At 39.5% G+C, this 18,105-nt stretch overlaps 1 protein-coding gene across 2 annotated transcripts in view; it reads right to left on the bottom strand.

Annotated features, from left to right (window-relative positions):
• Nucleotides 1-478: 478 nt before the first annotated feature.
• Nucleotides 479-18,105, bottom strand: part of tshz3b (teashirt zinc finger homeobox 3b) — a 49,972-nt gene continuing 32,345 nt past the window's right edge. For both annotated transcript variants that reach the window (XM_028437361.1, XM_028437371.1), the window contains one exon: nt 479-4,439. In XM_028437361.1, coding sequence (XP_028293162.1) covers nt 847-4,439 — 3,593 coding nt within the window. In that variant the 3' untranslated portion in view covers nt 479-846. The remainder of the gene's footprint in view (nt 4,440-18,105) is intronic.

The raw sequence follows: 18,105 nt of genomic DNA, 5'->3' as shown, positions 1-18,105 counted from the left end.
CAGAAATTAAGTCATATGTCATAAATATATACATATTTTACAGAGACTTGAAGTTACTTCGTCCCTTCATCAGCATGGGAAAAAAATCATTTGAGTTTCGTTCTTTTTTCAACTTCATATTGACATCATAAATATTATCCTGCTAGCTAAAGAAAAACTTAATTGGAATGGGGAGGGGGGCATGTCTTTAAAAGTGCTTTTCATCTAGCAGTATTACAAAAAAACTTCCATAATTTAATTCTGAAATTTAGGTAAAATGCTTGGACATACTCAGAGGGTTAAATGTTTGAGCTGCCTCCAGCACCAAAATGTAGATTAAAACTAAAATTAAACAATTAGATCAATGGAGAGACTGGCAAAACAAACCATAGAAAGTGCACCAGATTCACTTAAAAAAAAAAAAAAAAAATGTCTACAAAACAGTTTTATTCATGCATGCAGCTTATCACACATCAGTGATGTCAAAATAAAACAGAATGTACTTCCTTTTAGAGGGCCTTCAAAATACACGTAACTTTTTGAATATCTTTACACACACACCGTTTCTCCTAAACGACACACTGTCTTATTTGTCCAAAAAAGCAAATGAAAACATTGCTTTTTCTGCCAACGGACATCACAGGAATCAAGTGTGGTCGGCGAGAGTTTAGCTCACACATAAAAACAAAAAAAACTTCAACACAAAATACAAAACATTGTTTCAAATCTCAGTAGTTACATGTTGTCTTGTGCAGTTCAGGAGCCTTTCCTAATTCCTTTGCTTTCTTTAAAGGTCCGTGAAAGGCTAAAGAGCAAAAAGAAAAGGTTCAGTCGTTAAGAAAGAGTGCATCATTGTTCGAACAAGTGCTACTGTTTGTCCAGCTCACACATAAGATACATAAGATGGTCCTCGGGAGATTTCCCATGAGTCTTACTCAGGTGAAGCTTAACCGCGTGTTTACTCGCAAAAGTCCGGTTACAGAGCTTGCACTTATGCGTAGCCCCGCTGTCGTTGTCGTCATCTGGGGAGGGGGACTCATTCGAGGGCAAAGAGGGTGTTAACGATGAGGACAGGGAGACTGGCAGGGAGGGGGGTAAGGTTGTCGATAGGGAGGAGGGCAACGGGTGGCTGGACTGATGGAGGTTGGCGAACAGTTTTTCACTTCCTTTGGTGTGGCGTTGCTGCTGATGCTGCTGAGAGATCTGACTTAGTAGCTGTTCCCCAGAAAGTTTAGCCAGATCTCGCAGACGGAAGCCCAAGTGGGATTCCAGATGGCTGACGTAAGTAGAGGGTGAACGGATCTGAGAAGCACAGTCACTACAGAAGAACACCGGGTGTCCAGAATCTAAGTTCTTTAAAAACTTTGTACCGCCAGTTCGCCTGAGCTGGTACTTGACATTGGCGAGCCAGTGGGATATTGTGGTCATTGAGAGGCCGGTGAAGCGGGAGATATGCATTCTCTCTTGTGGACTCAAGTCTGACATCATGTATTTGCCATCACTGAGTTGTCTCAAACTGGAAGCGAACTGGGCTTGGAGGATGAGGAGGTGTTGGGGGTTCCAGTTGGACTGGCGTCCTTTACGTTTCTGGGCTGGTGAAATGTCCTCAGTGTCCTCATGCATGACGCCATCAATGTCAGAGCGTTCCAATTGGCTCGTGGGCGTGGAAGACTTGGAAACCACCTGACTTTCTGTCAGGTTCTTCAGCATGTCTGAAATATCGGACAGGGCATTTTCTCTCAACGGGGAGGTGGCCATGAAGGACGCTACAGCAGCCGAAGCTTTGTTCATAGTGATGGCAGCAGAAGGGGAAACTGAGGAGGGGGTGGAGCTTGTGGAGGAGAGCGCCACTAAACTCAATGATCCTGCATTTTTTCCTTTGGTGAGGTCAATGGGTTGATCGTTGCTTTGATGCTGCTGGAAGAAGTAGCGGTCCAAATGGTTGTTGGCCTTTTTGTTGTGTGTGGGTGGGGTGGAAGCAGCCACCGCGGCTTTCTCAGCCAGGCTATTGCTCATTTTGAACAACATGCTCATGGGGTCGAGGGAGGGAAGGTTGGGCTTAGAGGCCTTCCCCAGGTGAGCATTCATTACTGACTGCAGAGCACTCAGAGGGTTGACGAACGGTTGCTCTGGAGGTGGGTGGTCAGTGATGATTGCTGTACCTCCACAAAGGGAAACAGGAAGTGGTGATGTCACAGGGGCGGGCTCTGTTCCATTCTCCACAGACTCTTTTATGGAAGTATGACTATGATTAGATACGTTTCCATTCCCTACTCTCTTTTCCGTCTTTGTGGTAGTATCAGGAGTTTTGCAGCCACCTGATCGATTATTTTTTGGAGACTCACCCAGGGCCGAGTCCCCTGTCTCACTATTAGAGGGGGAAGGTGTCGCCCGCTGCAGAGGAGAACCCCGAGCTCCAACACCTGGATCGCGCATTTTCTCTTCTACTTTGGCCACTTTTTCTGTCACCTTCTTTACAAGTTCCTCCATAGCGTGAAAGTTGTTTTTGGGCAGTGGGGACGACTGGCGACTGGGGGGTGACATCAAAGGCTGACTCCTGGCAATGGGAGAGAGGATCTCCGCTCCAGGGAACAAGTACTTGAGAGGGGAACTTTTCCCGGAGTTACCGAGGGACAGCTTCATTATGTTTGGCAGCTGATAGGCAGCGTGGATACTGGGATATCCTCCCCAGCTTGGAGCTCCGTTCTGGGCTTTGTTGATGGCTGAAGTAACCGTGTTCTCCAAGGATTTGAGGATGTCAAGACCTCCCTTTGGATTGTCACCCAAGTCGTCTTCAGTCAGATAAGTGTACTTTGATGAAATGTCAAACTTCTCATCAATGTCTTCTTCGCTTCCAGCCTTCTTGTCTTTGTTGGGGATGGTGCCGTTATTGAAAACTGGCTCTTTAGTGCATTCTTCCTCTTTTTCCTCTTTTTTGATATCCACAACCATAGTGCTGGGTGAGATGCTGGCTGGAGGGGGCACTGGTGCTGGTGGAGGGGAGAAGGCTGTGGCCGCCAGGGGAACAGACTGAATCTGTTCTTCAGCTGTTGGAATAAGCGTTGGGGCTTGGCTGGATGACTCTATGATGGGTTTGCCCTTCTTAATAGCCGAGTTGGTAACTTTAATAAAGTGTCCCGTCACCATCATGTGAGCAGTTAGCTCCTGAAGCGTGTCATGTGAGCTACCACACTCCATACATTTGAGGATTTGGGACTTTCTGGATTCAAACTGCCAGGCATAGCTTGCACCATTTTGGTGTCCGTAACGGTTATTGGGTGTGATGTATGGATTGGTAACCTTCTGAAGTATGTCATTAGTGTCAGAGAGGGGGGTGGACTTCGGTGTCGTACCTCCATTGGAATCTGGGGAGCTGGGGAGATCTAGCTCAATAGGGGCCCTCTTTCGAGCTGAAGATATTATCTTTGCTGCAACTGGTGTCACCGGCTCCTTTAGAGGCACTTTCTGGTAGTGTTTTGTCTTGATCATGTGGACGCTCAGGTCTTGTAGGGATTCAAACGAGTGTCCACAGTACATACACTTCAGAACTTTCTGTGCGTCCTCTTTCCCCTCCATCTCCAGCAGGGACCGCTTCCTGGGCTTTGACCATCTCTTTGCACCTTCGCCCTCTGTTTCGTGGTTGTCGTCCCGGTAGTGGCCCATCTCGTTCATGTGTACCGTGAGCTGCACTAGCGTATCATACGCCGCACTACAGTCTTTGCAGCGGAATTTACTGGCCCCGGTGAATATGGAGCCATAGAGCTTGGAGCTCTGACGGTACAGCTGTACAGTGCTGAACAGATTGGGCTCTGTTGAGACATTGGCTACAGCCATCGTGGGATGTTGAACCAGGCCAAGTCTGTTGTGGTTCTGTGAGGCTTGTTGGAGGGATTTAGCCATAGCGGTCTGATGCCAGTCGTAACTCCCACTACCACAGCTGCTGCTACTGCTGCTGCTACTGCTGCTACTGTGGCTGCGTGGCGGCTTCTCCGCCGGTGGCTGACTCAGGTTCAGGTTCAGTGTCGACCAGTAGGAGTTGGTTAGGAAGGAGGTGTAGATCGCTTTCATCTTCTCCAAGCTGTCAGCCACCGAGCCAGTTGTAGACAACATGGTCTCATCTCCACTCAACATGGCTGCGGTATTCACAGCCACTTCCATAGCAGAAGACGCGTCTTTAGACAGGAGGACGTCATCCTCGTTTTTAAGAGACGAGCTCTCGAAGTCTGACAATCTGTCACTGGACTCGCTCAAGTGAGATTCACTGTCCAGCTCCTGGCTGGAAAAGTCCGCAGCATTAGGGGAATCGTGGATCCCGGTGGATCCTGGTCTGTCTTTGAGAAGGAAATCCTTGTCCTGACAAAGAAGCTTGGACGAAGGTTCGTCTCCTTCCTGGGCTGAGTCTTCTCCTTCTAGGTCGTCATCCAAGAGGGCGGCTTCCTTCTCATCTTCAGGGACGTATACTGAACGAAACACACACAAAAAAGAAAGAAAGGCATTTATTAAAACTTGTTTTGTACATTTTTGAGTTTAAGATGGTGTACTAGAAGTTTTTTTTAATTATTATTTTTATTTCACAAGCAACAAAAACAACAACAACAATAGAACTAAACAAGCCAGACAATACAGATGGTTTGTATCTCAAAGTACATGCTGCAAATAGTGAGACATATTGCTGAAAAAAAAGAGACCAAAAATGCTTGATAGCCTAACCAGTGGTTTATATATATTTCTGTTCAATCTTTCCAGTTTAAATTTATAATTAGTGAGGATGCAGGAGGCATCCTCACTATTGCTGTCCATTTTTTTCTTCCTTCTGCGTTAACTTCTCCAACACTGTTTGTCCGATTTTGACAAATAAGCAAATTCAGAAAGTTCCTGAGATCATTTGTAACTTTTAAACTTTTTGACTTATATTTTTTCTTTCCCATTCATTTCCATTGGAAATATCAGGCCCTTCAACCATTCTTCAACCCATTTAAGTTAGACATCTTCAGCTCATTTCAACTTTATCAACTTTATCAATCTTTTCAACTATTTCAAACCGTTTCAACCTTTTTCAACATTTTCAACTTTTTCTACGCATTTCACCCTTTTTCAACCTTATTGCGAATTTTCAGCTAATGCTAGGCTATGCTATAATGTGAATGTTAATACTAATGCTAGCCAATGCTAATGTTAGTTAACGTTAATGCTAGCTAATGCTAATACTACCTAATACTCATGCAACTACAAATGTATGCTAATGCTAACTAATGCTAACGCAGTACGACACAGGCTGCAACTGTATCCTTGCATTTTCTGCAGAGAATGCAAATATTCTAGTTTTTTTTGCAATGGCTAATGATATTATAATGAATAGTATGTAGGGATTAGGAGTGGTTAACGATGAAATATCTCCAAGTATTTCAGTATTGGGGCAGAGAAGGCCTGTTCATAACCTCCGACCAAAAGTTATGGATGTATGAGTGGGTTATTGAAACTACATTCTCTCCTGTCCACTGCCTTTGTTCTGCGTGGCAGAAAAATCAGAGCAGAATTCAAACGAGAGGGAGAAAGATGGAGGAGAAAAAGATGAACTAAAAAATGTCTCTTCAAACACAACTTGCCACTTTATTCTTCTCAAGGGGCAACAGCTTGAAATTAAAACTAAATTTGAAATTAATGAAGCACATTCTGGCGGTGGCATTCGTTTCTGAAGTAATAAATTACTTGTATCAACCACGGAGACAGCGGTTCCTGTCTGTCAATTAATACATCGTACGCTTCTTCTGCAGAAATCTAATGCGTTCCCTAACAGACACTCTCACCATTTAGATTAAGCATGCGTTTTCACTCATTACACCGCTCAGCCCTTTGCCTGCTCGTAAATAATAATATAAAAAATGTTTCTCTGCAACATCTCTCTCTCTCTCTCTCTCTCTCTGCAAAATCAATTTGCTTGAATTACCAAAGATTAGAAAAAAAAAAAAACGTTAGTTATTATTTACAGTTTAGCTTCAAGCAGAGGGCTCAAGGCTTTCAATTTATATTCAAATCCTCCCACTTTCAAAACGACGCTACAAAAGAACCGGTACAGAGAGAAGACACATCAAGACGAATCACCTCCATGAGCGTTTCACTTTGTTAATAAGTATATCACAGGGATAAAACAGCAGCACATGAGAAAGGTGTCGTGCCGACACTCAGATTAAACCCAGGGTTTGTGATTAATAAATAACAGAGCACACACACACACACACTCTGCCCTGTTTTAGTAGCTACACATGCAAAGAGGATGAGCATGTGTGCAGACGTCAGTGGCCTTGTTCCTGAACATTCCTCCTGTAGCGGCCATCACTCTTCTGTCCTGGTATGTAAACACGGAGTGAGGCGGTCAGAGTGGGCGGGGCTGTGGGGGGGACGGTGTCAAACACATCACTAGAAAGACCCTAATGCCATTCTGACGGAATAAAACTTCAGCTTTTACACTGATACCCAGAGGTGAAAGTAATGGATTACGAGTACTCACATTACTGTGATTGATTGATTTATGTAACATGTAAAATGATAAAAGAATAATCATCTAAAAAAAGGAAAAATGATGAATTACAACAGCTGAAATTCACCATTGTACCGTGTACGTTTTAGGACATGCACAGTGAGGTGTCAGGTATCAGAAAAACCTCTAAAGGGACTCATGACTCAGCAAAACCTCGCTTATCAAAACACCGCCTCAGGCTTCAAAATAAAAGTCATCAGACTCAATGTCCTCAGGCCATAAAAAACATATTAAGTTTTATTTTGAAGGAACCGGAAATTTACATAGCGTCATTAATATGTGCTGCTTCAGATATGAGTGTAAATTGAGAGCTGTTATTTTCTATTTATTTATTTTTAAAGGTTAAGATATACCAACGTTTCATTTAACTATGTATTTATGAATCAAACACTACGTAGATATATCTTAACTTTTAAAAAATAAAAGGAAAGAACGGATTTTCAACTTCATGTGCACTTTCAAGTCCTTCAAAATAAAATGCCATGTCATGTTTCAAGGCCTAAGGCCGTTGAGTCTGATGACTTTTATTTTGAAGCCCGAGGCCGTTTCGTCTGACAAAGGTTTTGCTGAGTCATGAGTCCGTTTGGTCTCATAATGAGAATTTCCTGATTCCTCACATTGTGAGACCTGAGGATGTCCTAAAATATAAAGCGTACATTGATATGATTCATGTGTGAAAAGGAGTAGGATGAAGTGTAAACGTATTTACTGTAATCCTAACTTTAATCACTACAGATTTTGTTTTTTCTGTTTTTTAAGTACAACTAATACTAAAATAATTACCCATATATCATTAAAAAACAATCTACATATTCACAAATAATCAAGAGCTAATACAAAATATAAAAAAAAAAAACAACAACTGGTGATTATTCATCAGATTCATTCCTATAATCATGTGAAAATCATTTCTTCAAACCTGTTTTTAAACTGAATTATGTTTTAGCTCCACAAAATTATATACAAAAACTTTTCAATGCTATTCAAACACTTAAAATCTTTAAATTGAGAATTTATTTATTTTTATTTTGAATTTAATTCATTGGTGTTATTTTATCATTTTTTTTTTTTTTTTTAATGTACATTTTGACAAACCTTTTATTTTACACAGATGTCTTTGTGGAAAATAAATTTCTACATGAGATGTTTACTGTACGCAAGAGAACCGTACCAAGATTTATTACCAAAATCAATGATGGGGAGTGAAAGTAACTAGTAACTTTTACTTTGAGTACTATTTCAGTTTCAGTTTATTTGTTTCAGTCTAACAAAAAAAAAAAAAATCTTATATGTACATCACAATTATTATTATTAAAAATATAAGACTTAAACAGACAGAAGCAAAAATGCTTAAATGCCCAACATGAATGATAACATTCAGGTTACCATTCTTAAATAATAAAAGTACATTTTTTAGTCAACTTTTTCAAATAATGCAACACAAATAAATAAAATATACATATTTAACAAAGAACACTCATTTTATTTGTTTTATTTAATTGAGAAACTTTTTACTTGTACTTGAATATCTTATGTATGACTTACTTTTACTAGTGTAGGATATATCAGTACTGTTTACACCTCTGCTGATACCTAGACATGATTCGACATGTTATCAGTGTGTGTGTGTGTGTGTGTGTGTGTGTGTGTGTGTGTGTGTGTGTGTGTGTGTGTGTGTGTGTGTGTGTGTGTGTGTGCGTGTGTGTGTGTGTGTGGGTGTGTGTTTTCTACAGCATCTTTGTCATTGTCGGCCACTTTGCAGCCATCAGCGATGATGTGACACCGCCGTGGGATAAACAGATGCATGGAGACACAGATATCCCAGAGCCAAGCACACACACACACACACACACACACCAGCTGCTGCCTGCTCTACTGTAAGTGTTGTTGCCTGATGGCTCTGTGCCCCCAGGCTAGCTCAGGTGTTTTACTGTACGACGTTCAATCTGTTCAGGATGAATAAAAAGCGTCTATTCTGGAAAAAAAAAACACTTAGAAAATGATGGAACGCTTCATTTGTGTTATTTTAATACAGCCAACTCCATATTTGTCTCCTACATTGTTCAGCAGTATAATTAGACATTTATAGATTTGCTCATTGTTGCATTCTTTGCCATAAAAGCCCCCCCCCCCCGTATGTTAGGCCACACCCCCTGGCCTGCACATATGTGCAGCCGAGCAGACCCACATGCACACGCCATCTGTTCTGAATCAGCCATTACGACAGCTGTTTAAGAGAACACAGAGAGCACGACACTCACATCTATAGTTTCACCTTTAAAGGCTGATGTTACATCTCAGATCAACTGCTTTAGTCTGATTGAAACACTTTGTCTTTTTACTCGCTCTGAAAACGTGTCGCAGCGTACACACACACACACACACACACTGTAGGCACTAACTAAGTGTGTGGGTCTCAACTAGGGTGGAGCAGCGATTTGAAAAGTGAGGGTGTTCTAAAGGTAGAACAACCGTTCACTCCCAATTTAGTTTATTAAATACATTTACTAAAACCATGATAAAGCTGTTATTAAGTCATTTTGCAACTTCCTTTGTCCCTTTCTGGTTTTTTTCTTCAGGTTTCAGCTTCTTTTTTTCAATAAATATCCCTTTTTCCATTTTTTTGTCCATTTATGCAAGTTCTTTTTGAAACTTTTATTACATTTTTGTCGATTCTTTAACCATTTTTGCCACTTTTCATTCAAATAAGCTACATTTTGCCCAAAATAAATACCACTTGTTTCCCTTTTCCCTACATTTTTGTCCTCTTTCACTATTTTTATCCACATTTTTGCTCATTTAAGCTGAAGCTTTTGCCATTACGTACCACGTTTTCTCTTTTTTGTAAAGTTCTTTTGCCACTCTAGATTGCTTTTGGCCCATTTTAGTCACTTTTCACACCACATTTTGCCACTTTTGGACGATTTTTTATCACCTGTTACTATTTATTATTATTTTTTATCACCTGTTACTCTTTGTTTACCTTCTTCATCAAATGGCTGGCTGTGATTGGCTTGATCACCATTCAATCAATCTCACCGTACCAACACGTTTTCAACAATGAATCCCTCTGTGAAAAGTGAATTTTTGTTGTTATGAAAGTGCGGGTGTTGCATCGCCCACGGGTGAGACACACCTGGTCTCAACTAGAGCTGTGCATTGTAATAAATCAATATGATTTACATCATGATACATCACTGATCTGACTTATTGTATTAAACTGTGGGGCAATGCCTGTAAATCTGAGAATAATTAGTGGAAGTGGAAACAGGGAACATTACAAACCCAATATTTATACACCAAAAATTATTAAAATTTCATAATTTGGTAGAATTCAACGCATTTAACAATCTTACCCACACATCTGCAAAAATTAAGACATAAAATAGCTATAACTTGTGAAGAATAGAGATATTTGAAAAACCCAAATTGAGAATCGTGACAAAATAAAGGTGCATTAGAGACTAAATGATGACATCAAATTATCAACATCATTTAATATGTTTCAAAAGATTATGAAATGTATTATGTTGAAGAAATGTGAGACACAAGTGTATCTGTATAGTTTTAAATCAGATGTGTGTGTGTGTTGTGTGTGTGTGTTGTGTGTGTTGTGTGTTGTGTGTGTGTGTTGTGTGTGCCTGTTGTGTGTGTGTTGTGTGTGTTGTGTGTGTGTGTGTTGTGTGTGTTGTGTGTGTGCCTGTTGTGTGTGTGTGTGTGTGTGTTGTGTGTGTTGTGTTGCGTGTGACTGTTGTTTTAAATGAGATGTGTGTGCCTGTTGTGTGTGTCTGTTGTGTGTGCCTGTTGTGTGTGTGTGTGTGTCTCGTGTGTGAGTGTTGTGTGTATTGTGTGTGCATGTTGTGTGTTTGTGTGTGCCTGTTGTGTGTGTTGTGTTGCGTGTGACTGTTGTTTTAAATGAGATGTGTGTGCCTGTTGTGTGTGTCTGTTGTGTGTGAGTGTTGTGTGTGAGTGTTGTGTGTGCCTGTTGTGTGTTGTGTGTCCCTGTTGTGTGTGTGTGTTGTGTGTGTTGTGTGTGCTTCTCTTTCTCTTTTTCTCGCGTGTGACGATTTTGTCAAAACAAAGCAACATCTTTAATGATTCTGTCACATGTGAGTAAAATATTAACAGAGTTACAGTCATTTAAACGAACACGTTCTTCTAGATTAGCCAATAAAAACCCATGCAGAACATATACAATTCCTCAGAAAAGGACCAGATCATGAACACAGGAGCTACTTCCTGTTAAGCACACTTTAAGTCACATGTGTCAAAGTCAAGGCCCAGGGGCCAAACCTGGCCCTTTGGAGAATCCATTTCGGCCCGCAGGAGGAAAGTAAAAATGACAGCGAAAACATGAATCATTGTGTAAATGAAACTCAATCATTTGCCGGTGCTTATATTGCAGAATTGAAGTCATTTTTAATGTTAAACTGTTGAAAAAAACAAAATCCTTCAATTTTCTTCAAATTATTACATAATATTTTCCTTAATTATTAGAAATTGGTCAAAAATCTAGTAAATTTAAGGTTAACATCCTGTTGTGAATGACATCTGTCACTTATTGCTTGGATATTGTCAGTTTCTTATATTTTATATAGTTCTGTGTATTTGGCCCATGAACTAAAATGAGTTTGAAACCAGTCATCATTCAAAATGCATTTTATTTAAATTATTCTAAGGAACATTTTACAATACAAACCAAATATTGTGACAAAAGAAGAAGAAAAAAAAGGTTGGGAGGAAAAGAAAAGCCTGGGGGGGGGGGGGGGGGGGAGTCGGAACTTGGAATGAAGTCAAGACTGGGCCCACACACACTGAGGCACACACACACACACACACACACACACACACACACACACACACACACACACACACACACACACACACGCACACACACACACACACACACACACACACACACACACGCACACACACACACACACACAGGATCCCCAAGGCCACTGGCTCAGGACCTGACTGGGAAGTTCACACACACACACACACACACACACACACACACACACACACACTGCTGCAGTAGGAAGGCTGTGGGCCAAACACAGCGGGTTTGCAGGTGCTCTTTTAATTAGTAGAGAGAGAATGGGATGGTTTTGGATAAATTGTCATCAGGGTGAGAAATAAAAAGTATGACAACACATTAGGATTCAGCAGAAGGTTTTAAAGTCCTGTAAATACTTCTTACAATGAAGAAAAATAAGTAGGAATGTAACGCAAAATAAAAAAGTTAAAAAAAGGATTGCAGTAGCAGCTCAGAGCCTGACAAGATGGAGGACAAAGCAGATCATAAGTCTGTAGTGATGCACCAAAAAAACCACCTGGCTGGAACAGTGAACCAGCAGCAGGTCCATAAAGCAGCTTTCAAAACTCTTCTGTTACAGAAACAATCATAAATCAACAAATCTCTAATTAAAACTTTTGTTTTCATTCCTTATTTGTGAAACTAAACACTCTCACACACACACACACACACACACACACACACACACACACACACACACACACACACACACACACATACACACGCACACACACACACACACACACACACACGCACACACACACACACACACACACACACACTCTCACTTTTACAGTCAAATTGATTTTCGTCAACGAAGATTTGTTACAAATTTGTTACTTTTCATTGTTTTTTTAAAAACATTTTTTTACTTTTTTACATCGTATCCTGAGTATTTCATATCCTGAGCCCTATATTGTATTTCATATTGTATCATGAGTGAACTATTTCATTACATCCCTAAAAATAAGGTCTTAAACCAGGGGTGTTGAACTCATTTTGGTTCAGGGGTCAAATACAGAGCAGTTTGAACTTGTTTGAACTTCTATGTATAAATGATAAATTATGTGAGCATATCCATCAATAATTTGAGGAAAACTTTAGACAATTTAGATTAAAAATGAGAACTGGAAAATTGAGTTTTGAAAATATTGTGTATTTTAACTGAATTTTAGAGTTTGGAAGGGACTGAGAAAAATACATTTTCACATTTTTTTAAAATGATTTTTACTTTCTCGAGCGGGGCCAAATTTGATGCTCTAAAGCACATGTGTCAAACTCAAGTCCCGGGGCCAAATCCGGCCCTTCAGAGAATTCAATTCCGCCCGCAGGAGAAAGTAAAAACGACAAGAGAAAACACAAATCATTGTGTTAAAGAAACTCAATAATATTTGCAGGGGCGTACAGTTTTTTCAGTCATTTTCAATGTTGAAAAAAACCCCCAAAATTTTTACAAAATCTTTAAATTCTCCTCAAATTGTTATATTACAATTTCCTTAATTAAATAGAAATTGACATGCCACTGATATCTGTCACTTATTGATTGGATATGGTCGTTTTTTTTAACATATTTTGTATTTCATGTATACGTAGAAGTGCAAACTAGAGCATAATTATGTTGAAATTGCTTGTTTTTCCACATAAAACATGTGAGATCAAACTTCTCTGTATTTGACCCCTGAACTGAGTTTGACACCCCTGCTCTAAAGGACTGGATTTGGCCCCTGGGGGCCTTGAGTTTGACACAAGTGCCTTAAAGTAAAGAAAATGTGAAGATTTGGTGAGTAGATTTAGTGAGCTGAGCTGATGGTAGAGGATGAAGTCAGTGGATGCTTATGTTCTCTGCAGATGTTCTGATGCTAGGAAACACTATATCAATCTTATATAATCATTTAACAGCCCTATCACACACACAGGCACGCCAGAGCTGTCTGTTTACACTTCAGCTTAGATCATGTGTGTGTGTGTGTGTGTGTGTGTGTGTGTGTGTGTGTGCGCGCCTATCCACCTCTAGCCTGGAACCAGAGTGAGAACATGCAGCCCCTCTCACACACGCCTCACATAAAGAATGTGTTTCTACATATTTATGTGTTGCGTGTCTTTCTCCTCTTGATGTGAGTCCATAATCTCCCCCCACCCCACCCTCCCCCCTCCTCCCTCCTAATCCTCCACAATCAGCAGTGCAACCCACAATAATGAACTTAATTGAATCTGTGATCAATAATGCTTAATTATTGTGATCCGACACACGCAGACAAATGAGTTTTGTGTGTGTGTGTGTGTGTGTGTGTGTGTGTGTGTGTGTGTGCGCATTGAAGATGGTTTACAGAGGTGGGGGCGTTTAATCGACCTGATCACTGGAGGAACGACGACTCATCAAACAAATGTTTGATGTTTTGATGTCGACGTCAGATTGAGTAAATTTTGGTCCATATCACCCATGCAGGCCTAACGTCATCATTTTTTAAATGTTAGATTTTTTTTTCTCAAAAATAATAAGTTTAAAAGATGTAAAGAACAATTTAAAGTCAATAAAATCCTTCACACATTCATTTGTCTTGTACCAACAGTAAAAAGAAAGTGAATATCAGCTGGATGCTGCAGGAGAATCAAATAAGCAACGGTAATATAGAAACAAAGTGTATAGTATAATGTGACAAAATGTAAAATAATATATATGCTATAATGATGGCACCATGACGCGAAACATGAATATGTAGGGCTGGGCGACATCAACCAAAACTCACATCTTGATATTTTTTCATAAAAATATTTTTAACTCAATGAAGTCTGACCAGAAATACAATAATTCTGGGTTAAATTTGCTGATGCAAAATGCCACACAGACACATGTATTAACAGCTGCACAATATTTTATCCTCTAAGGGACAGCATGTGTGAGTGAGTTCTGTAGTTGGCTTGTTTAGGAGAAGATCTGGGTTTGGAACGCATTCATAAATCTGTGCTTTTCATAATGTTTTGAGAAGTAGATTAAGAAATGACTCGTAAAATGAGTAATTTAATACAAAAATATAGGCGATATTGTGATTTTCTGTATTGCCAAAATAGGAAACTCGATATATCTTGAATCTAGATATATTGCCCAGGCCTATTATTGTGTGTGTGTGTGTGTGTGTGTGTCCCATGCATACCTTCACATGCATGAGTGCACGGACAGAAAAAAAGCTGCTGACAGCGACACAAACAGTCTGTAGAAGCTCCAGCGTCTGTCTTTGTTATTCAGATATCTTCAGATCCTAGGAGCACTCACACTTTCAGAGCCCACAGGGCAACGGAGGGTCAGGAGCACTTGTCCCATGGGATGGTACTGTGTGTGTGTGTGTGTGTGTGTGTGTGCGCGCTAAAGGAAAAACCAGCAGGGTGTGCTGAGTTAGCCAAGCAGGGTGGAGTGACATCCATCAATTCCACATCCAGGTATCTAAAGGCTTTTTCTTCTTCGTTTGGACAGTGAGAAGAAAACTACCCAAAGAAAACCCAGCAAGTAAAGGAAGAACTTTGACACAACGAGACGTGTGTTCTACAGCCAAAACATCCGTCAATCACCAGCTAGACACTAACAATCCATACATCAGTTGGTTAAGCAACGATCCGATCAAATCGATGGAAACGCAACCATCCATCGACAACGTTAGGAAACGCCTTCTGTGTTGTATGAGCAGCATTGACGTAGTGATGAATTCTTCCTTATTTTTGTGTAACCTCTTTCACCCCAAAAATATTTTCTCCATAAATCACAGATCCATAACAAATAACGTTTTCCAAAGCCTCTACATGACCTACATGGCTTTATTTACTTTTCAGATTGAAGTAGAACACTTAGTGGTTACAGATGGTTTTAGAAATATGATACTGAGTGACAATAAATCATGTTTTAAATGCAGAAATTTGTAGTCTGCCCAAAAAAAAAAGAAACCTTAGAGATTTTGATCAAATATAAAGCCAATTCTCAGTAGGGAAGGCTACAAAGGCAGAAATAATTGAACTGGATAAAGGAGCGAGCGCTATGCTCTCATTGGACAGATTTCCTGGTGTCTATCTGACGACACAATTTGGATTTATCAAAATGTGTAGTTTTATGCACATTGGAGTAACTTTTGATAAGAAACATCAAACATAAGACACAATTTGTCATCATTGCTGACTTTTTCCACTGTGTGTTTTCTGATTTTGTGGCGTTGTTTTGGTACGTAACATATCCGACCTGTGTATCAGTGGATTCAACTCGGCCTGTAGTTTCACGTACTATCTTGTTATAGAGATCTGTGTTTATTTTGTGACTCACAGCAGTGAGAAAACCTGAGTTTGCTGAGTTGTCGACTTTAACCTCTTTGAACATAATGGTGTGTGTGCTGTGAATGTGTGTTGGCTACAGTTTTAGCTTCTATAGTTTCTTAGGGTTAGGGAGCCGTATAGAATGTATGACTTCATTCATTCTTTACAACATAGGGGGGAGTTGCCCCCGTGGGCGGGTACGGTGGGGCTGAAGAGCGTTACCTTTATGTGGTAACGGAGTGGACAACATGAAAGTTGGTCACAGCCATCACACACTGAGCTACAACTCAACGCTTCCTGTTCTAATACCTAATGACCTTAATTGGATTTTTAAAAGTTAACACCAAAAAGTTGTTCTGGGGTTTCCATGGATACGGTTAATGGTGACGGAGTGGAAAGGAAAAGTGCTGACAATCGTCAATCAAAACTGAAAATAAAAAAAATTAAAAAAATAGGTGAACTAGAGAGCTAAGATTTTCTGCTTTATTAAGCAATGTACACATGATATTCCAATAATAATTTTCCTAAAAACAATATTTTAAAAAGTAAAGCTTAGACATATTTTTTCACAATATATATATATATATAATATTGTCTTAAATCGATCGTAGCCTCCTGAATCTAATAGAAATGAAAACTGCCCCCTGGTAGACTTGTGTGAACATGAGATTTTTCACTCCTATAAGCAGCAAAACATCAGTACATTTTGTGTTCAGACTTCTCTCAGAGCCTTCATTGGTTTACGGTGAAACACATCAGTGTTTCTAAGTCATCAAAGAAACAAATAGCAAGTAAGAAACAAGCTGATTCAGCACAAATAAAAATATACATTCTCAAACTTTTTTTTTGGCTCAAGTCCCCTTTTCTCTTCTTTCTGAATCCGCCCTTTGTCTAACTACAACATTTTACTTTTTAAACTATTTAAAAACATCTATAGATCATAATGATAGAATGACTGAGTGATAACACACATTTTAAAAGATCTCGTTTTGTAAATAAGTGAATTAAACATTATTTAGTGCAGTGGTTCACAACCTTTTTTGATCGTAACCTTATTTTGAAGAATTTCTGGTGACACCAAAGCCGTTTTTTTCTAGAATTATTTTTTGATCATGTTTGAGATCAGATAATTTAATTTATTATATTATATTTTTTATTTTTTTTTTTACTGCATTTTAGTTGAACTAGATTTATATTTCACAAAGTGAAAATATAGAAATACAGCTGTTTAAGATTGTTTTTGTGTTTTTTTTCAATTAAAAAATAATAATTGAAAATATTTACACATTTTTCTGAAATTTCAGGCAAACCCGTTTAAACTCCAGACAAGTCCCGACCCCAAGGTTGAAAAACACTGATTTAGTGGCTCCTGAATTGATTAATTTCTGTAATTTTTTTTTATCATTTCCATTCTCACACCTGGGGTAGGACCAGAAACACTGCTGTAGCTGTTTGCACACTCATGTTCCACATGCCGTTGTATGCTATCATCTATTACCTGCCAGTCTGCTCTGATGTCTTTGGACAGCTCTGATCTAAAGATGTCATCCAACCTACTCGACCAGGGCCTGGCTGGGAACTGTTGGTGTTAGCCTGTGTGTGTGTGTGTGTGTGTGTGTGTGTGTGTAGGGAAGTAAATTACACAGTGGTCTGGGTGTAAATAAAGTGACAGGATCACTTTAAGGTCCTGTCAAGTAGGCAGGCGGCGATTATGATAACGCCGGCTCTGTTCAGACACAAACCGACACACTTGGATTCACTGGCCGGTGGATAATATACTAGGTATGTGTCTTTTTCACATACATATATATCATGAATCACATGTGTCAAACTCAAGGCCCGTGGGCCAAATCCGGCCAATTGGAGCAGGAGAAAGTAAAAAATGACAGAGAAAACATGAATCATTGTGTAAATGAAACACAGCAATATTTGCAGGTGCTCACAGTTTTTTTTGGTGCTGATATCTCATGATTGCAGAAGTTTTTAATGCTAAACTGTTGAAAAAACTCAAAATTCTTAAAAAAACCTTAAATTTTTCTCAAATTATTAAGTAATATTTCACTTAATTAAATAGAAATTGGTCAAGAAATCTAGGATATTTAAAGTGAAGGTCATGATGTCACTTAGTGCTTGAATATTGTCGGTTTCTTACATATTTTGTATTTTATGTACACATAGAAGTGCAAACCAGGGCACAAAAATTACTTATTTTCACGCATCAAATCTGTGGCCCACTTGAGATCAAACTGCGCCGTATTCGGCCCCGGAACTGAAATGAGTTTGACGCCCCTGGGGTAAATGTTCTAGATTGTGTGTTTGCATTAGAGCAGTAGTTTCACATGGGTCATTTAATGTCATTTCAACAAATGACCTAAAATATGTCAGAAATTTTTACCAATTGTCCTGTGATTATTCAATAGTCATACTGTAAATGTTTAGTATGATAGGATGAACATTTTTTTAATCTTCTAATACA

This window comes from Gouania willdenowi, chromosome 3, assembly GCF_900634775.1.
Source record: "Gouania willdenowi chromosome 3, fGouWil2.1, whole genome shotgun sequence".
NCBI classification, from domain to species: domain Eukaryota; kingdom Metazoa; phylum Chordata; class Actinopteri; order Blenniiformes; family Gobiesocidae; genus Gouania; species Gouania willdenowi.
This window is presented reverse-complemented; position numbering and strand designations above follow the sequence as displayed.